Genomic DNA, 22,590 nt, shown 5'->3' with positions numbered 1-22,590 from the left:
GTATATAATTTGTTATATTCTATAGTAGTAAATGTTTAGAAATGTTTGATTATTGATGGATATCATATTTACATATGAGCATATAATATTTTTATCAACAGATTTTCTGAATGTTGTTTTAATGTTTTTGATCAATGATTATTGTTTCCGATTAATGTTTCTGTTATTTTAATGTTTAATGTTAGTATTTCTGAATGTTATTTTCTCTTTTCAAAAGAGGCTTCAGTTTAAATCTTTAAGTATTGTTATAATCTGAGTGGAATCTGAATCATTGCAGCTTTTATTTATGAAGTTAGTCTCTGTAAAGTCTATAAAATCACTGAACATAAGCATATTGATTGTGCTCAACCACAGAAACATTCTCTGTTGACTAATCCAATCAAATATCATTCTGACATAAGAGGAAAAAGTAAGTCTGATGACAGCCAAAGGTCTCAGTGGGTGGGAGGGATCAATTTTAGCCATGGAAACAGGAGGGATCAATATGCAGACCATCAGTCAACACATACACTGAAAGGTCTTACAGAAAAGAAAGATGCTGACTATGGTACTTTAAAAACACCAGCAAATACTGCTTTTCATAATATAGCTGTTTAAAATTTCTTTAATTTTTTTGGAAAATTTTGAAGACATCACCAATCAACCCTGTTTGAGTGAGAATAAGCATACTATAAATTCAAACATATCCTACCTCTGACAACATCCACACACACATGTAAACACAGATACAAAATGAGCCCTCAACTTGGTTTTTCCTACTTGTAGCACTTCTCTTTGATTACAGCATGGCATCCAGATCACCATCTATTCTCTTAGAAATTTTAAGAGTTAAATATGCCAATTATATTTATATAGGCCTCTATTTTCAATGAAATTTATATAGAAACACTAATTTTTTAAATACTGCTAACTGGCCAGTGTGTTTTCCAAGGCAGAAGTGTCTAGTGACACTGAGGCCATATGTTTAAGGCACTGAGATGAGCCACATATGTAAAGGGAAGTGGCATAGCACACTGCTTTCTCTATATGATATTTGTTTCTGGTAACTGATTAGAGGTGAAGTGAAAAGAGGATGACCAAACAGAGGTACTCGCTATCTTTAGATGACCGACTTCAAAATGTGTGATGCAGATGTCTGTTAAGAAGTCAGACTTTAATATATCAGTTAGTTCACAAAGTATCTGATTATAAATAAGTTTTAATGTGACTAGCAATACCGAAAAGCTAGTTAATAGTAATTAGGTTAAAGGAATAAATTTATTTTTAAAAGTAGGGACAATTGGAGAAATTAGCTTAAAACAGACATTTGCATATATGAAATTTTGCACATTGGTTTCAAGCATCTCATAAATCTTAGTTCCAGCTGTTTTAGCAGTAAACACAAAAAGAGGTTAATTGCAGAATTCATCCTAGGTAGGGAATTTTTCAAGAGAGGTAAACCTCTTCTTGATTGAAAAGCACCAGTACATTTATTGCCACAATTTTCATAGAGGAGACTTGCCATAATATAAACATATAAATGTCACTACAATTTTAATGTACCTTTTGTGATAGTGTCATCAACATAATATTTAGGAAAACACAATTCAGGGTAACTACAATTGTATAGGACAATTTAAACTACATTTTCCAATAGAAAAAAATATTACATATGATCATTGTTTTGTAAAATGTTCATAAAACCTTTCTGATATAGGCTTGAGCTAGACTTTCAGATTTCTGATATCAAACTTTAACATTTCTAAGAATTTCAAGTCCTAAACCCAGCTAAGTATGTCCTAAGGGAGGGCAAGTAGAATTAGAATAGGATGAATATTGTTACAGCAGGGTCTTCTACAGTATGGTAAATCAAAAACTCAGCTGAATGAGGTATTGTTCAGAGTGAGGGTGTTCACAACATACTCATATCTTCACTTATTCCTTAGGTTTCTTAGTTAACGCCCATGAATCGGAGCCTGCTTCCCCTCTTTCCTTGTAGAGGTGCACACATAGTCACAGGCCACTGGGAAAATCCCCAAAGTAGATCACTTTTGCCTAATAAGGAACTAATACAAATCAATAACTTAAAGTGTTCGTAGGTGCATACCTTATTGCATCGGTTTATGCAATTCTTTTCATACATTCCCATGCTTATAGAGGAGATTTAACCAGATTTATTATTTGTAAGATGTATTTTGCCCTTATCCATCACATTTATTTTTTTGGTGTTGTTACTGTTTCTTTTATTTTTGCTATCATTTTAGATGATCTGACAAAATATGTTGTTTACAGATAAAAGATACTTTTATTCTTATTAGGGAAGTTCCCTTCACAGGTCATAAATAAAATATAAACTACATAAAATGTAAACTAATGATAAGTTTAATGCTAAAGCATTAAATCTAATAATCAAATTTCATCAAGATTTTGGAAATAACATAAGAGTTTTTAAAATTCCTCTCAGACTACTGCTTTCACATTCCTTGTAGGAAGCTGTTTATTATAGTTAATTTTTGGGTTTCCACCATGACCTAATTGAAGTTACTTGGAAAATAATAATAATAATAATAATAATAATAATAATAATAAACATTTATTAAAAATTTCAAATAGCACACACATTATTTTTCCTTTGTCAAATTTTAATCATATTTTTCAGGATAATATGCAGTAGATCTATTGAGGAATTTTCTAAATTTCTGTGGAATTTGGATGCCAAGGAAATAAAATAATTCTTATGGTGGACAAACTGAGATTGACTACCTTAATATCTAAACTACAAAGAAAATCATACAAAATTGTGTTTGATTAATAGTAACAAAAATTTTAACATATAAGATACCTTCTTAAGATCCAAAGAAATATAAGGGATAATTTTCAGTGCTTTTTCAGTGATTTTGTACTTTGGTGGATGAAATTTCATCAAGTTCAATGAATTAAAGAAAACTTCAGCAGCAGAGTCATAACTAGCACTTTTGTATTCTTATCACTGATCTCTTAAAAACCTTGTCTATATTAATACTTTAAGATTTTAAATTGATTTAGAAATTAGTATAAAATACAAATAATTGCAAAAATAATAAAATTTTATCCTCTCCTTAATAATTTATTAACAAAAATTTCACACCACTACTAAGAAAATTTAATAGCTTATTTCAAGGAAAATTTGACAAATAATTGAGGGATGGATATACTGAGCTTGTTGATGGATAAATCATATGTGATAAGGGTGTCATTTTTCTTAAGACTCCAAAATTGCCATAAAAACTGTAAAAAAATGAATTTGCAACTTCAGAAAAATGACTAATCAGTACATTTTTTGAAAGTCAAATATAGAAAAGTAAGAGTGGCTGTATTAAATGTTAAAATAAATGATAAAACTATGTAAATGTTGTCCAGTTTTGGTTAAGGGGAATAAAAGACATAACTAATAGAGAAGAAGATCAATAGATCAGAATATACCATGTAGTCTACTGCACAGTATTTCCAGACCTAAAACATTGTACCTGTACAAGATACTTTTATCATTCTTTACTCTTTCTTTTAGGTCTTCTTGTTTGGGCACTTATTTGTTTTTCCTCAAGTACATACTATAGATATTTTTTTCCATAGGAATCAACATTTTGGGTAGATTTTGTAGAATAGATTTCTAGAAGTAGTAAAAATTATCATAAGTGAGATTGATTATATTGTATTGTTAAATGCTATTCTAAAGATTCTTCTTTCCTATATATATGTTCGCTTTATTGGGTTTTTGTATAGAGGGTAAAAAAGAATATCACACTGATTGCATTTTTCTTGCTGTGTTCTTATGTTAGTATCTGTTAGTCGAATGGATCCTGGATCTGGGCTAGTGTTCACAGTTGAGTCAGAAGAGATGGAAGCCAGTGTGTTGGAAACTTCGGGCTCCACCTGACATTCTTTCTAGACAGTGGCAGTCTTGGTTCACAACCCCTTTGTGAGAACAAAGCTCCTGGGCTTTGGCCTTGTCTATTCCTAGTTTAATAGGGCTCCGTATTTTCTTGACTGTTTCACCTGGAGCCAGTTTAAGAAAATGCATGATTCCTACTCATTTAGAATAACATTTTTTGAGTGTTTCAGTGAAACTTAAGTTAAAATTCATTGACTTCAGATGAATAATCTTTTTTAGATGGAGCCACTTGGCAAGACAGATGAATATGTGAGGTAATGAGAGGGGTGATTTGTCTATGAGAACCTTTGTAGTTCTTACAGGTGGGCAGCCAGCCAGAAATCCCTCTCCACGGGCACTCTGAATAAGAAGTTAGGACTTTTCTAACACAGAGGGCAGTCAAGCCAGAAGAAGGAAAAATATCAATACCTGTTAATTCAGGACATATGGTTAACGCATATCCCAAGTAATTATGAAATGAAATGTTGCAAAATAAGAGATACAAATATTTTTTGTTTGTTCTTTTTTTGAATTTGACTAAAAGATGACAGGATTAAAACTAAAATAAATCCAAGGAATGTATACTTCCTTTCTTAATTTTAGCAAGTGATAAACATTTCCATTTTCTGAGAATTGAAAGGCACATTCTTCATACACATTACCTTGTTTTTCACATTTAATATTATCCTTTCTATTGACTAAAGCTACATTTTTAAGCTATCAGCAAATCCATTTTAAAATGCTTTTATCAGATTACAATAAGAAGATATTACCCTGGGAACAAAGGTAAAGTCTTTTCTGAGTCAGATGCATCTCTGGTTTGTCATTTTCCCCTAACTGTGATCAATAGATCGTGCCTGAGTACAGTTTACTGAAACAGCACTGAAGTTATTTAATTTAAATCCACCTTGCTAAACAATTATAAATTAATCTATTATAATACCATTAATATGCAAATAACATATTTTCTGTATCTAATTCAAAATGCAAAATATGAGTATTTTAATTAAAAAGGTAAAAACAATCAAGAATGTATCATTGTCAATAATGTCATGGATCAATTCCAGGAGCACAGAACCTAAACAATTGACCTCTGACAAATATGAGAATTAATTCCATTACTTTAATATTTTAAAGTATGCTTGGCACATAAAATATATTGCAAAGTTACAACTTTTCCTAATATTATTGGGATATATCAAACTTTTATATTCTTATATCAGAGGAGTGTATATATTAAGCTCAGAGATGGAATTTCCAAATAACCATGAAATGTATTCTTACATAATTATTCTATATTTCATTAAGATAAATTTTAAAAGTGTGCAATATTACTATCTTTTTAAACTTGTTGGATCCTACTCATTTGGAGCATCCCTTCTTTTCACGAGCACCTGTCAGCTCATAAATGGTCTTTCCCATTAAAAAAGAACTCTAACATATATGGATACGTATCCTAATTTTCTAAATTTAATGTGTTATGGAGGAGTAAGTGAGCATAAATATTACCAATTAAAAGATCATTACAATAAAATTCTCAGGATTATTTCTAGATCAAATTTGTTTTCTAGCCAAACCGAGTTCTTGGTGCAGTTTTAAGTAGGAGCAAGAGCATCTTTCTCAACCTCCCTTCCTCCCAGCTGAGGCGGGCTTCCATCTCTAAGACATTTGATTATATCATTCCCTGAAAGAGCAATCTTAATTCAAATGGAAAGAAAGAGTCTCTTGAGCATGGCTTACTACTTCTTTCATGATCTATTCTCGTCTGCAGGACTCATCTCTTCCACCTTTCCAAAAAGGAACTACATAGTGATTTGCTCAAATATTTGAAACTCACCAAATATTTCAAATTCTTTCATACCTCTTTGTACAGCTGTATTTTTAGCCTAAAACATTCCAAACTTCTTAAGAATTTGTATATATACCTTGACTTAGCACAAGTCCTCTCCTTTTAAAAATCTTCTGTAATCCTATAAGGTAGAAAGTATTCTCTGCTCTCTCTGCCCCTTAGTACCTTGAGCACAACTCTAGCCCTCTAGTACTTATTTATACATTGAAATGATTTGATTTCATATTTTCCTCTCCAGCTAGATGGTAGGTACTAGATTTCCAAGTGCTGTCATTACTAATATAGGTGTAATAACAATGACATGAACAGAGGACTCAATAAATGTGAAATAAAAAAAAAAAGGAATCAGCCTAGGTAGTCTAGGTAGCAAACTCTTAGAAATCTTAGCCAATTTTTTGTAACGTTTAAGTGCTTATAACATCAAACCTCTCCCAGAGGATTTTATTTTTCCCATGAAATGAGTATTATAACTATTTCCCGAGCTCTCTCTCCTAGGGAAAAGCATAAATTTCTTATATAAAAGTCTTGATGTTGCTGTGAATCAAAGCTGATATTCAGGAGTCTTCAGAACACCAGTTAGATATTTTGTGACATCATTTCATTTCTATCATGATTTCAGCAATGGTTTCGAGCAACAGAATATTCTATCAAAAGGGTAGACGAGGGTAGTAGGGGAAAAAAAGAACTTGAAAGGTGTCTGCAGTACATTCCCTACTCCAACATCTTTGTTGGCCCTACTTTTGCTTTAGTAAGGAAAACTGATGTTTAAAATCAACATCAAATGTTCTGCAGAGATAAACCAAGTACCTAGATATGGCCTCTTCGAACTGGAATGCTGCTCTATACCCTTTTTATTTTTTTACTGAGAAATCTTCTATAGAAATTATCTTTTCAACAATTCTAAGTTAAGTCATTCTTGAGTATAATCTAAGGATTTTGAGAAAGTTTTCACAAGTATTTTAAGAAAAGTAAAGAGTACACAGTTGGTCAGGGTTAATTTGAGATAATTTCAGAGAGCATCAGCCCAGGGCAAAGCAAGAACATTCTATGTAGTCTCTTTCTGTATTTTTTGTACCTCTTTGGGGATGAAAATAGTGAACAGACTTTACTGGTTTAGGTAATGGCTTTAGGTGTAGATTAAAAATGGCTTTAAGGGAGGATAGATCTGATGGCTCAAATGCTACCAAGAAATATCTACATGTCCATACTCTGCCTTTATATTATCAACCTTATGTAGTTACCCTGGGCAGCTCATGCGTATTTTTTAGTTATCTCTGCATAAAGTCTTGAAGTATTCTCGCTGCTCTCCCATCTTTGGTTACATACCCGTCCTTAACATAATCACCATGGCCCAGAAGATGCACACATTTGTCTTGGCTGGGAGGGGGCATCAATTCTATCAAACTTTAAAAACAGACTTGCAGGATGGATGAATTTATCAAAGGAAGATCAGACACACAGTCAAAGAAGAAAAGGAATGTTCCAAAGGCAAGCAACACTTGATTAATTTAGTATGTATCTTTTATAATGTCACATCAAGTTAACAAATTATTTCATTATATGATCAAAGATATAACAATTTTGTTCATTTAAAAAAAATTTCCTACTTCCTTTCAGCTTACTGGCAAAATAAAGTCAAGAAAATGCACTGTATTAATTTTGTGGCTTTCTATACCACAAGATGCCCCCAAGATAGGAAATTTCTGATTGAGCATCACAGCTGAGCAGGAAATCTTTAAATTCATAGTGTGGATTCTTAGTGAATTCGTTTTTGGGGGAGATATACTTACCCCAGCTACCATTTAATGCAATGCTAAGAATTGGTCTTAAGGCTCAAAGATTGGCACAGCTTTCTTTTCTCATTATATTTAATTGCCATTCCACAGCAATATTTTATAATCTTACATAAGTCAAGCGAAGTCCTGATTCAGGTTATAGTTACTTGTTCTAATCTTGCTAAGGAAAGAAAGGAAAGTACAATTTTCTTATGTGACATGTTCAGGTTAGCTCTTATATCATAAAAATAAAACTACTTTAACAGCAATAAGACTGCTATTATAATTTTTTATAAATTTGATCCAAATAATCCTCAAGAGTTCTCTTGAGAAGACATTAGTAACATATGCTAATGAACAGCATTGTGAAATGGAAAAAATGTTCATTCAGAAATTTGTTCAACTATGAAAGGATTTTGTGTTAGGAAATTTTATTATTATATTCTTGTTATTTTCTGATAGCTAATAGAATGAGTAGCCATTTCTTTAAGGGCATACACAATAAATAGTTATTTTATTAATGTGTTTAGAGAAAAAGTACTCATTTCCTGAATGTGTTATGAGAAAAGTGACATGGACTATAAATCACTTTATCAGTTATAAACAAAGGCAACTCTTACCTTTAACCAAATTTAAAAAAGGAAAACTCTGTGTTAACTTTTTCACTATTGAACTCATCTTCAAAGACTAACTCATCTTAAACAACTATTAAATTGCATGTGTTTTATGCAGGAACGATTCTAAGATATTAACTCCTTCATACCCCATGACAATGTTTTTATTATATTATCTTTATTTTACACATGATATTTAGTTACAAAAAACCTTAAGGAAATGCCACAGAAAGTGGCAAAGTTTATGCTATGGTTTGGATCTTGCAAAGATCGGTGTAAAGGCACAACAGCCAGAGTGGTAGTATTTGAAGGTGGTGGAAAATTCAGGAGGTAGGGTTTAGTTGGCAACTTTTAGGCCATTGGCTGCATTGCCTTGAAGGGAATGGTATGACCTTCAACGCTTCCTTTTCCTCTCTTTTGCTTTCTGCTGGTGAAATGAGTGGTTTTACACTTCTACAACCCCCTCCCATTGCTATCCAGCACTCCCACTCAGCAGTAGGTCGACTTGATCATGGACTAGAACCTCTAAAACTGGGAGCCAAAATAAAACTTTTCTCTTTATAAGCTTATTTAGATATTTTCTTATAGTAACAGAAAGCTGAGTAACCCAGCTAGAGTCAGTGCCACAATGATTCCAGAAAACTGAATCTCAAAAAAAGAAATTATAGCACCAACTGCTACTACTATTACTACTACTACTACTACAAAAACACAAAATAGTCTAAAGATCAAATGACAAGAATCCTTAAGATTTCAGGTCTTTGTGACATCTTGTTAATGACTTCTCCTTATGCAAACATTCAAAGTACTAAGATGAAAGTAATGGAATCTCAAGGTGCTTTGGGACAGTAATATGAAGGTATGCAATTTGGCACTGGTTTATCCAGCATCTGGTAGGCAAAGTCTGACTTTTCAGTAAGAGTAATAATGAAAGTTTACTTAAAAAAGAAATGGAGAATCATTTCTTGAAAATATGTGATGTTTGGAGATGCAAGAAAGCATGAAATTAGTTTTAGATAAGAGATTTATTGACAGTCTATTCTAAAGGAGACAGGGCCATAAAAGAGCACAATAAAATAAATAAGACAAGATTCCCACCCAGTTATGACCAACAACACAGATCAGACAGGTCAGAGTTAAATGCTAGAGTTTTTAAAGCCTAATATAAAACTGTGATTGCTAGAACCAACACTGGAGAATAATAACCTGTTGCCTTAAATTTTCTAAAAGTCAATAATTGCTTTCATCCTTACAATAATGGGACAGATAATCTCACTCAATTATAGGACACAAACTCCAACCAACTTTTAGATCATCCTGATAGTAAGTGAGAGACTTTAGATTTAAGCATAACATCCAGCCTAATTATATTCCAAACACATTAAATGTCATAGCATTTTACAGGAAGAAAAGTTCTCAGTTGAGAACTTACTTATTGTTTAAATTAGAGAAAAACAACTCATTTATTAGATAGATTCTTGTATGTAAAAGGTCAGCTTTGCTATGCAATGGCTGTGTAATTTGTGTGCACGCATTTGAAAATGTATTCTCATCTAACTCTACAGACAACAGAATTCACCTAACAGAGTTCTCACCTAAGCTGTAAAAGCAAATCTTATTTAGGTAAGGTTTCAATCTGTACTTAAGCAAATTTTAACTCAGCTTTTTATCTTTTGCCCTTTCTTACATAATTATATGTTTTTATCTATCAATAATGACATTTATGAAAAAATATGGCACAAAAAGTATTCCTCTGACAGAAAGGAACAAAAATATTTATGAATAGGCTCTTCTATCTTTAGTTCTTAAGAAAATAGTCTAAGATTTTCAAACACCAGTCTTGTATGTCTTCAGATCTCCTAGCTTCTAAAATGGCTTTTTATTAAAATTAAAATAAAATTATTTCCACTGGAGGAGTTCAAAAAACTTTTAAGTGGCGGGTGAGTCTCTATTTTTTTTTTCAAAAAATGTTCACAGAGTTAATTTTCTCCTAATGCTTTTGATTCAGTTTTTCACTTTCTATCTTAGTCACTTTCTCACGGCTGGTACAAAATATCCAACACTAACAATGTAAAGGAGGAGAGGTTTATTTTGAGTTAATGTTTCAGTCCATGGTCATCTGGCTCCAAAACAAAAACAAGATGGCAGAAGGATCTGGCAGAGGAAAAGGTGTTCAATCCATGGCTACCCAGAGAGCAAAGGAAGGAGCCAGGGAGAGGGATGTCCACCTCCAGTCCCCTGCCTCTTTCAACCAGGTCCCACCTCCTAAAAGCGCATTCAGCTGTGAAGGAACATCCATTCATTGGTCTGATTACCTTCCAAACACATGAGACTTTGGGAAACATTTTAAATTTCAACCATAACACCTTCTCTATTCCAACATTTATCAGCCATTTTAGGGTGCTCATATCACTCATTGATTAAACCAGAACACTTTGAGATAAAATGGTATGCTATTAATAATGACCTCTAAAAACTGGTACTATCTTGAATAAACCTGTAAGACTGAATCTCCTATTTCATACCCAAGGATGGTTTTAGTGTTTTCCCTCCTCTACTGTTTATCTTTCTTCTTTTGGGCTCTTACTACTTTCAGACTCTTCTCATGTCTTCTTTTACTATTTCAAAATTCCTTACATTTCTTCCCAGGCTCCCAGAACTAATTTAAACATTGTACTATGTTATGTTACGGAAAAACTCAGCTATTTTTATATTGCTGTTATGTATCAAATGCGGACAGTTCCTCCCTTTGGTCAACCAAAAAGTTCTATCACAATGTTTTCCTGAAAAGGAAAATTACACACGCCCATAGGCAGTCATCTCTAATGTAGAAGGCAATGCAATCCGGTTTTGTGTTCTTTTAAACACTTACATTCTCTCCCTTTGCCATTGGATCTCCTCGCATAATGGACAGTGTTGCAGGGTTAGTGAATCTCCAGGGTTTCCTTTTGCTGGATCTATGTACCCATCTCAGACTCTGCTGCCAGATCCTCATTTTTCACCTTTGCTGCTTGCCTTTAGGGACTAGGGCTGCACAAATAAAGACATAGAAGTGTCCGAAACCTACCTCCCTCCCTCCCGTTGTTCTGTGGGTCAATGATTGTTGTGAGAATATTAAAAACAACTCCTTTACTTTGAGAACTACAATATTTAAGGTCTAAGGTACACTCTTGGATGCTGCACTTAAACAGACTAAGTCTACAAATTATATATTATCTGTGCAGAAAAGAATAAACTCAGTGGACTTGAGAATGTTATCCTCAGGTTCTCTTACAAGGACGGCCCTAGGTTTCCATCTGGGTATGTAAATTTCTTCAGAATCCCATTATTCTGTACATGAAAGAAAGAATCCCCATGCTTAAAGTGTTCATATAGTCAGTGTGATATAAAGGTGAACATCCGCTTCCTTCAGGACTCTGGAAGGTGGCATGTGGCAGGTAGAAAATACCTACATGAGTAACCTGAATATAGACCCTGGACTCCAAGCTCCAGTGAGCTTCACTGGTGGGCAGCATGTCACATTTGTTTTCACAATTCACTGGTGGAGAAATTCAGCGTATAGCCTGTGTGACTCCACTGGGAGAAGACTCTCAGGCATGGTTTCCTCTGGATTTTGCCCCATGTGTGTTTTGCTTTAGAGGATTATGATAAATAACAGATGTGAGAACAACTGTATGCTGAGTCCTATGTGTATTCCTTGTAGGTGAGTCATTGAACCTTGGGGTGGTTCTGGGACCTCAAGGCATGTGCCCTCTTCTCTAGTTAGCTTCTTTATTTTCCATTTTCTTATTGCTGTCTCTTGGGAGTAGATCCTTAGTTAATAGCACACATCCTAATCTTTGATCAACCTGTGCTTCTGGGAGAATCTATGAGGGTTCTGAGTCAGCCAAAATTTAGTCTTAACCAAGGGCACTAGAATGTCTCACCATGCATAGCTCCGTATTATTTACTCCTTGTTTCACTTAACTCTGTCTACTTTCACACTGTTGTTTTTAATGAAGGCTTACTTGCAGTGTTTATAGGTCACAAATTGCATGCAAATTGTACTTTATAAATTAAAATAGAGCACTTTATTGCTCTGCCTCTACCCCTATCTTGTTATCTCGAGGTTTAACTTTTCAGTATTCTTAGAGGCTTATTCCTCTGTTTACCTCAAGGTACTGAAATGATGTGCCACTACATCCCTCTTCATATCAGTCACACCAGATCAAAAAAATGTGACATGAACCATTTGGGAAAGAAATGGTATCGTTTCCCTTTTCTCCACTCAGATGTAAATACACACACATGTCTGGAAGGGAGAAACTAATGGGAAGAGTTTCAGAAAGAGTAAGCAGTCATAGGTAAGTCCTCTCCCTGGCTAGTAAGGTCAGCTTCCCAAAGTATTCTGCCAGTTCTTTCTGGTGTTTTTAATGATGGGGAGAAACAGTTCTACAAGCAAAACTCCTGCTTGAAATCTTGCCATATGCTAATTTCAACACACTCTTAATTCTAAATCTTCCTCTGCATTATGAGAATCCAGCCCATTTTCTGGGTTGCTGACAGTCTACACAGTAGAATCATTCCCATTCAAGAATGGCGTAAGCAAACCCAGAGATTCGTGGTTGGTTAACCCACCACTCCCACTATTGAACCGTTAACAGCTGTAAAATGATAATTGTACTGATTTACACTTCAGGAAAGTATTCTTGTTTGGTTTTATAAAAATCTGAACTAAAGTTGAGAGACAGAGAGTTTTGTATGCCAACGATTGCATGATTATTAATGTTAAATAAAATAAGAAAGGTAGTACAGAAGGTCAGACATTGTAAACTGCTGAGGTTCATCACTTTACAAAGTAATACAGAAAACAAAATAAGAAAATTGAGTTTCTGAAATTCACTTGGAGTCGTGGCAATACTCTTAACATTTGAAACAGAACCCATAGTAAGAAAATACGGATAGTATGATTTATTGCGTTTTCCAAGAAAAGGGTAAAAAAATATGGAAATAATATTTGGTCTTAAGTAATACATAGGATGATACATTTTTCTCCCATCTCCAGCTCAATAGTTTTTGTTCTCCCTTTAACAAACCAATTTGGGAAACAAAAGACTCTTAGCTCACCAAATTTAGATCTTGAATAGAATACATAAATGTCACAAACATTAAATGGTAGGTTTGGGGAGTTCTCAAAGTTGTGATACTCTTTAGAAACCCCCACGTCTACCTTTGTAATACAGATCTGGAATTGCTTTCCTGATGGCCAAATTTCTGTTACACCGAAATGTGCATCTCTTTTTAAGATTCTAATTGTCTTTTGGGCTTTCCTTTGTCCATATTATTTTCCACTCCCCTGTCAGCCAGAATATCTACATAAAACTCCTCCTAGCTGCTCTTACAACCTTCCATAACCATATCCCTTAGAAAACAAGTGGAAAATGAATAGCTGCAGCAAAACCCAATGATCCCTTACAGCCTAGACAAAAAATATTTCAGAAAAAATAAAGTTGACATTAAATACTTTCAGGTCATTAACCAAGTTGTGAAATTTGTGAGGAATGTGGGAGAAAAAAAGTACATTATTATTTGCTAAGTTTACAGGCTCTAATTCTTCATGTCCCTAGTCTGATGTTAACTTAATTATAAAATAAAATCTATAGCAGCATCACTGGCCTGGGGGTAGAGTGTGAGCTACTAATCAACTTTAATTCCCTGGGCACAATTTAATTACAAAACAACATTTGGTGCAGCTGCTAAACACTTACCAGGTGACCACATGATAATATTGCAGTAATATTTACAGGTCTCTAGTTTTTGCTTTTATTCATTCTATTGGCAGAGTTATAGCTCAGTCATATAAAAATTTGAGCCCATTCTAGAATTTATACTAAAAGACAATTTAGAACAATTTATACATCTACGTAGTTGAGCTAGTTAAGTATAAATTTCATTTCAACTAATTTATGGTAGGAGATATATTTTATGCTGGATGTCTTAGTAAAAACAATAATAAACAGAACATCACTTGTGTATTTCTTATCTTTTAAAAATCTTTCTGTGTGTGAGACAAAGTAAAACCAGCTTCTATATGTTTTGTGCTATTAATCTGATTTTCAGGTTAGAACCAATATTATTTTCCAATATAATTGGACATATCTACTCACATTTATTCTTATTTTTAGTCTTTCATGAGATAATTAAAGATATATTTGTTACAAAATAATTTTCGCTTGAAAAAATTAATATTAACCACTGATATTTTAGAAATAACTGGGTTCACTAATATACATAAAATATATTCAATATGCACAGATACCAGGGAAGATCATTGCACTTAGTGAGCTAGATGTGATTTTTTTGGTTAACAACACTGAGATAGATGTTTTATGTACAATTAACATTTTGTTTTGGCTTTTTTTTCACTCAGATATCTCTTTACAATTCCTGGGACTCAGATTTTCCCTAGATCTTTAGAAGGACAAGCAAAATTATTTGAACTGAGGAAGACAATAAGATTCAGTGTCAATAAGGGAGCGCAATATGACGTTACTCTTTATTTAGCAATTCAGAACATAATATAGTATACCACCCAATCCAAATTAGGACTTGGTGTTTGAATAAAACAGAGACCAAAATTGCTTGTTTTTCCTCACTGAGCTACATTTTCAGCACATTTTGTTTAATTTTATTTATTTTGAGAAGGGGGTCTTGCTAAGTTGCTAAATTGCTAAGTTGCTCAGGTTAGGCTGGAACTTGTGATGCTCCTGCCTCAGCCTATCAGAGTGTTGGGATTATAGGTGTGTGTCATCAGATCTAACAGAAATTGCTTCTTTTGCTTTCTCTTCCTCTATGCCAATTTTTGAATATTACTTTTGTCTTTCTTTTTCTGTTTAGAATAAAATAGTGAAAAGCTAAAAAGAAGATGCATCCTAGCTAACTATACCTTCATACAACAAAGAAACTTACACTAAATTCATCCTAGGAGATCTGGAGCAATAATCTATCTTCTTCTTTGAATTCCATCTGCACACTGGTTCAGATATTACCTAGCACCATTCTACATGGCTCATGTAAACCCAAGATTATATTGTACGTTTTAAACTCAGAAGGCTAATTTCTCACAGACTAGGGTCTGTCAGCCTCCTACCCCAGAGAACATCTTTCTTTACTACTGAGCGAACAGTGATTGAGTCACAGGAGGAAATTATTCTGATTGCTAGAAGAAAGTAGACTGAGAAGAATTATGATGGTTACCAGATGTTCCATACCCCCGGGGGGGCATCAGGATAGGTTTGCACATGCTATACACAGCACAGACTGTCAAACCATTAGGCCCTGGGGTTCAGCGCTCATACTTTTCTGATGTGTAGAGTCATAGAATCTGAGGGTTAGAGAGTCCTTAGAATGAACTTGCCCAGAGATTTTAAACTGCATGTGTGGGGGTGGGGTGGGGGTGCAGATGAGATTCCTATGGCTCCTAAATGTGATTCAGATATTGCTAAGAGTAAGGGGTTCTCTCCCAAATAGTAGCGGCACTCTTGGCAAGAATATAGAAGTCTTATGTCAGAGATAAACAATAACAGAGTATTTTGTCATATGAAATAAATTATGAAATACTAAATCATTATTGTGATTGGGGAAAAGAACCTTGTGATAAACCACTATACACTGGCTCTGTGACATTCCTAAAGGGTAGGCTGCTAGAAAGAAGGTAGGGTTGATTCAGAAAGTGGGCTATAATGGGACCCATGGCTTGGACAGTCTGAAATTGAATATCATTGTCACAATATTGGCGAGGAAAAAAGGATTTAACATCAAGTAAACCGACACTTACAACTTTTCTGTATTTACATTTCATTTCCAGAGGTAACGAAAAGAGTATCAGTTAAAAACTGGCACCTTGTTGTTTTTAATTTAATACATGCTTCCCTGATAATGGTTCCATTCTTACTCTGTATTGTCTGTTCTACGTTCAAATTTAAAACCACCCTATGATGTTCATAGAATTTCTCCAATGTCACCATTTGACAGATGGAGGGAAGGAGAGAAGGAAGGTCAGAGGGAAAGGGAGACAGACAGACAGACAGACAGATAGATGTTTGTAAATAGAACCAATTATGAAAGAAAAATTCTGATACAAAGTAAAATCATATCTGCAAGGTGTGTTTTTATAAAAATGTGATAGATGTACGTAACTTACCATCACTGTTGATGCACACAACCTCTTGAACTTGTGTGCCTGGACCACACTCCTTCCCATTATCTGGTTCACAGTCTCCGAGCCTCACTGCTTTCCAGTCATAGCAGGATGGCTCTTCACAGGGAATGGCTTCCAGTAAGTGGGGGCAGTTTCCAGTTCCCCCAGAGCCTCCAGTGGGCTCATTGGTTATGCGCCGCTTCCTCAGTTTGAAGCCTGAGTCATTGGAGAAAAGAAAGTATTTCGTGTCAACAACGTATTTTGAAAACTGAAAGAAAGGCAGAGATAATGTTGGATGAAGGTAGAGGTTAGAAAAGTCACTTGCGTTTTGAATCACTAATGTATGTATCCCCGACTTGTAGCTTAAACTGACCTTGTGAACCATTTATCAAATGAGTAAATGAATGAACACAGAAAGAGTAGTTTGGTTTTAACTTTCTATAGGAAAAAAGTCGTGTACCTCATATGTCTGCATACGGTTTAGGGAGGGAAAGAAGGAAGGGGAGAGACAGAGATAGAGTTAGAGAATACAAAGAATCTTTAAGGAATGAAATCTCAAACTCTTTAGAAATATTCATGGCCAGACGCATGAAAGTGCTATGCTTTCTAATTCTTCAGCACTGTTCTTTGATTGAATTTGGAAAAGGAACCTCTGAGAGGTTGGATGGTTCTAGGACCACAACCAGTGTAGACCATTCAGAGTTCTATTACACGCTTTTTATAATGCCTGGGTAGTGTCTTTCTGAAAATGTAAAACAAAATTAATATATCTGTTTATGCTGAGTGAACATACTGAAAGTATTAGAGCTTGTCATTTGAAACAAAATGGGAAAATAAAATTATAGGATCATTTGAATGCAGCTCACAATGCCCACCATGAAATAAACCACTGCATTTATTCCACTCCTCTTACCTGTACCATCTGTATCATAAAGTAACAAAGTTTTAAAAAATATTTTTACCTTCAAAGCAATAAGGAGCTAAGATTAAGCTGTAAGTCATGGCCTGAATTATTTATGTTTACTTTCTCACTGATTCTTCAGAGGAAATCTTGGTGGCAAATATTATGATGTCCCTTTCATAGGAAACAGAAAATAAGGAGCAGAGTAGAGTTTTCAGTGCAGGTCAGTCCTAATCAGTCCTTGAAGTGCCTCAAATCCTCTCTATCATGTTATCTAAATTATAAGGCAACTTGCCTATGTTCCACTATTTTAATCTTTTGGTACCATCACCAGATTAGGTTTATTCATTTTAGGAAATCTATATTCTTAATCATTCTGTAAAATTCTACCAAAAAATAATAAGAAGGAACACCTAAAGCACTTTTTAAATTCATGATTTGACTTAATCTATGGTTGTTTCAAATATGGTGTGTTACTATTACATACCTTTTTTGCCTTGCTGGTCATTACAATTTTCATAAGTACAAGGTCCCCAAGCTGACCACGGTGAAACTTCACATTCTACTGGACAGGGAATGTGGCACAGCTGTGTAGTATTAGGTACAGGGCCAGTGCATAATTTGGAATCCACTGGTTTTGAGGCTGTTTCAAGAAAAATACAGAACTTTTTTAGGAATTAAACCAAAAGTAAAAGTTGTGGTCAATAATAAAGTTTTTGTGAGTATGGAGAAGAAAACTGTTGCAGATGTACCACCAAGATATTTTCCAATGCTTCTTAGCTACATCCTGAGACTAAAAGGAGGAAGTATGGGGAATGAAAGACACAATATAGTATAGTCAAAGAAAACTGAGCTTTCAAGTTGTTTATCAGCTTTACCACTGATTACCTATGCTATTAACAATATTAAATATAACTTTTCTAGTCAGAAAAATAATCCTTAAGGTGAACTCTAAAATTCGGTGGCTAAATTCTACAAAGTAGAATCTGATTTAGAGGACTGAATATAGTAGGATGGTGTGAAAGATAAGATGGTTAATTTGATTAGCTTGAGAATCACCTAGAGGATTAGTAGAGTCCACTTCTTAGTGTGCTTTGGCAGGTTTCTCAGATGTGTGACCACATCTGTCCCTGGTCCCTTCGTCCCTGATGCTGTTACCCTGTCTACTTTCTGGTCACCATGAACAAGCAGCTTTGCTCCACCACACCCTTTTGACATGATTTTCCTGTCTTGGAGTCAGCCTACCATGGACCGAATCTTCCAAAACCATGAGCGAAATGATCTGTCCTCCTTTAAGTTGAGGTTGTTAAGTACTGTGCCCCAGTGATAAAAAGTAGAGTAATATAGAGGGGCAACATGGCTTTGATATATATGGAAAAATGTCCACTGAGTTGCTCTGGGGAGGAGTGAACACCTGTCCTTGTTGTCTGCAAGTCTAAATGGTACCACATGAACATGAGGGAAGAAAAGCCACTCTATTTCTAGCTCCATGACTCACTCAATGCATTTCAAAAATTCTGTAAAATGTATTATCTACATATGTGACCCAAATGCAAATTGCTAAGGAGATGAATTTATAATTATCTCCATTAGTTTTTAAATTGACCAGTGAACTTGGTAAATGCTTGTCCCTGCTTTTCTTTTCTGTTTTGATGTATGATGTTTGACTCTTTGGAACACACATATATGAGACAGATAATGCCAAGATGTGTGTACATTTCTGCATAAAGGCTGACCAAGAGAGGAGGATGTATAAAGAAAAACAGAGGGCATTTTGCTACAGGTACATCTAGCTAACTCACCAGCTCTATTATAAGAGCTATAGTTACTGCTGTTGCAAAAAAATTTAACAAGTTTGAGCCAAAGACCCACCATACCATCATAAGTGTGTGCAGATCCTGGGGAGAAGATGTGTGGACCAGAATGATGTAGCTGTAGGCTGATCCAAGCCAGAGCCCCACACGAACCCCAGAGGCATGGGCACACCCCCTCAAGCCACAGGCCCACACAGAAAAGAGATGTCCAGGCACATAAGCTTTATCCAGAGGCCTGCCATACCATCCTTAAGTAAGCACACATCCCAGGGAGCAGTTGTGTGGACCAGAGTGGTGTGGCTGCAGGTGAATCCCAGCCAGGGTCCCTCCCCAGTCCCAGAGGCTTTGGCACATCAACCCAAGCCAAAGTCTGGCTCAGAAAAGAGCTGCGCAGGTGCACAAGCTTCAGCTAGAGGCCTGCCATATCATAGCCAAGGGCCCACCTTGAAAAAGAACTATACAGATGCACAAGTAATAGCCAGAGGCTCACCCAGATACCACTGATAAGTTTGTGGAGACCCTAGTCAGAAGTGAACACAGACAGAAGGAACTGATGTACACAGCCTCCAGCCAAAAGCCCTCACAGAAAACTGCTACATAGGGCCCCCATTGAAAGGCACACCTAGATACCATCCCAAGTATGCACAGGTCCAAATCAGAAGACTGCCAGACAACAGGTCATCTCAGGGATCCAAAAGGCCACCACTATGAACCAGGAATTGGTGCATTAGTGAGCAGCAGAGTAAAGGCTCAGTGGTGGCTTGCTGAGAATTGAATACCACTGGGTGAGCAAAAAGTCACGTCAACAAAGGCTCAACAGGCTGCAGCTTTTGAAATGAGAAGACACATAAGTAAGTCTCAAAACCACACTTCCAGATCACCTAAGGCAACTCCAAATGGAAACAAGATGGAAGAATCTAATACTCAAATGAAATAAATAAGGCACACATGTGTAAATACCGAATAGTTTCTCTTGTGTGAATAATCTGCAATAATACAGAAGATCCTAATAAGATTACTGACATTTAGAAATAGGAAGAAAGGAGCTAAAGGTGTAGGGAAGGTGGGATGGGTAGGGGAAGGGTAATAAGGGAAAAGAAAAAAATGTGAGATAATGAAAAGATGGAAATAAAGTGTTTGTAGATGGGGAGGGGAGGAGGGGGTGAAGGGAGGCCAGGGACAAGGGGAAAAAATGAAAACCAAGATTGTCATGTAGAGGTACAAGATCCCAACAATGAATGTAACTGTACTGTATCCCTAAAATGTACCAATAAACTCAATTAAAGCTGAAAAAAAAAAAGGATCTAATACTCAACCACCTGGACTCCCTGAACTGGCAATAAAGCAGGACCTGGAAAAAATGAAATCAGATATAATTTCTCATGGGCAGAGATTGTGCCCATGGTATCAGACATGATTAATAAATCTAGAGCAGACTCAGATAAAAAAAATAGAGGAGCTGAGAAACATGATGGAATCCCAAAATAGGAAACAAATGGAATCCATAAAACAGATGCTAACAGATTTCCAGGAGATTAAAAACTCCACTGAAATTTTATGCATGGAACAAGCTAAGGTGAGGACAGAATTTCAGATATAGAAGATAGGATTGCAATGAAAAACCAGGAAAGGAAAATTTTCTTAAAAATAGTAAAGGACCACAAGAAATCCATCCAGCAACTGCTAGATGATGCAAAGAAGAATAATATAAGACTGATTGGAGTCAATGAAGAAGCAACAAGTGCAGATGACATTAAAAAAAAAAAACAAAAAACTGTTCTCAGAAGTAATGGCAGAAAACTTTCCAAATAGGGGAAAAGAACTTGACATACATATAAGAGAGGCATATAGGACTCCAACTAGCCATGATCAAAAAAATGTACACATAGGCATATAATAGTTAAGATTCCAGAAATCTAACAGAAGTGCAAAATTCTAGAATCTGCTAGAGAAAAGAAATAAATCACATACAAAGGAAAGGCCATCAAAATCACAGCAGACTTCTCAATATAAACTCATAAGGAAAGAACAGCATGGAGTAACATATTTCAAGCCCTAAAGGAAAACCGCCTCCAACCTTGATTGATACACCCTGCAAAACTATCTTTCAAAATTGATGGAGTAATAAGATACTTTCATGACAAAGAGCACCTCACTAACTTCATGAATATGAAACTAGCACTCCAAAAATTTTAAGCAATATCCTATGAAAGACAACATGGATCACAAGCACAGGTAGCCCAGCAGAATGAATCCATCAGGAAAGACAAAAAATTAAATCCGAAGGGGGAGAACCCAACAAAAAGAAAATGTCATGACAAGGATAACTCAATACATATCAGTTATAACCGTCAATGTTAATGGTCTCAATTCACCAATCAAAAGAAAATGAATGGAAGATGAAGCAAGATCCAACAATATGCTACATACAAGACATTCACTTAATTAAAACATAAGCTCATAGACTGAAAGTTCGAGAGTGGAAAACAATACTCCATGTAACAGGAACCCCCAAAGAGCAGGAGTAGCTACCCTCTTTGCAGGTCAGGTGGATTTCAAACCAACACTGATTAAGGGACACAAAGAAGGAGACTACATCTTTATAAAGGGAACAATCCAAGAGGAAAAAGTGACAACCATTAATATACATGCACCAATTACTAGTGTACCCAACTATATAAAACAAAAACGAATGGACATGAAAAATCATATAAGCAATAGTACAATGCTAGTGGGGGACCTCAATACCCCCCTGTCACAAACAGATAAGTAGTCAAAAAATAAACAATGAAATAGGGAGAAATAGGAAGAACCAATATAGTGAAAATGGCAATACTTCCAAAAGTGATATATAGATGCAGTGAGTTCCCAATAGAAACTCGAGCAGCATACTTTACAGAACTTGAAAAAACAATCCAAAAATTCATTTGGAACAAGAAGAGCCATAGAATGGCAAGAGCAATTCTAGGCAATAATGACAAGGTAGAGGGTATCACAAACCACAATGTGTCACTGTGTTACAAAGCTACTATGATTTAAAATAGCATGGTATTAGCAAAGAAACAGACCCAAGGAACAGTGGAACAGATAAGAAGATGCAGAAACAACTCTACCCACGTTAAGCCACCTCATCTTGGACAATGGAGCCCAAAATCCTCACTGAAAGAAAGATAGTTTAATAAATGGCGCTGGAAAAACTGGGTTTTCAACTTGCCAAAGTTTAAAACTAGACCTATAACTCTCACCATGTACTAAAGTAAAATTGAAATGGATTAAAGATTCTAAACACTAAAACAGAAACACTAAGCCATCTGGAAGAGAGGTTAGGTAGAACTCTTGAAGACATTGGCATAGGAAAAGATTTTCTGAACAAAACCTCAGTTGCCCATGAACTAGCACAATCAACAATTGGTATGTCTTCTTATTGAAAAGCTTCTTCCCAGGAAGAGAAATGACCAATAGTGTGAAGAGAGCACACAATGTGGGAAAAATTTTCACCAGCTCTTCCTCAGACAAAGGTCTAACATCTAGAGTACATAAAAAACTTAAAAAAAAATCAGACCTCCCAA

General features: G+C 35.3%; 1 protein-coding gene across 1 annotated transcript in view; it reads right to left on the bottom strand.

Annotated features, from left to right (window-relative positions):
- Thsd7a (thrombospondin type 1 domain containing 7A) overlaps positions 1-22,590 on the bottom strand; it is a 601,821-nt gene that overhangs the window by 126,616 nt on the left and 452,615 nt on the right. The window contains exons 5-6 of the mRNA XM_019205461.2: positions 17,695-17,850; positions 16,310-16,522 (exon numbers count right to left, since the gene is read on the bottom strand). Of these exons, the coding sequence (XP_019061006.1) occupies positions 16,310-16,522; positions 17,695-17,850 (369 nt within the window). The remainder of the gene's footprint in view (positions 1-16,309; positions 16,523-17,694; positions 17,851-22,590) is intronic.

The sequence above is a fragment of the Fukomys damarensis genome, unplaced genomic scaffold (genome assembly GCF_012274545.1).
Source record: "Fukomys damarensis isolate Sample0158 unplaced genomic scaffold, DMR_v1.0_HiC HiC_scaffold_4, whole genome shotgun sequence".
NCBI lineage: Eukaryota > Metazoa > Chordata > Mammalia > Rodentia > Bathyergidae > Fukomys > Fukomys damarensis.
This window is presented reverse-complemented; position numbering and strand designations above follow the sequence as displayed.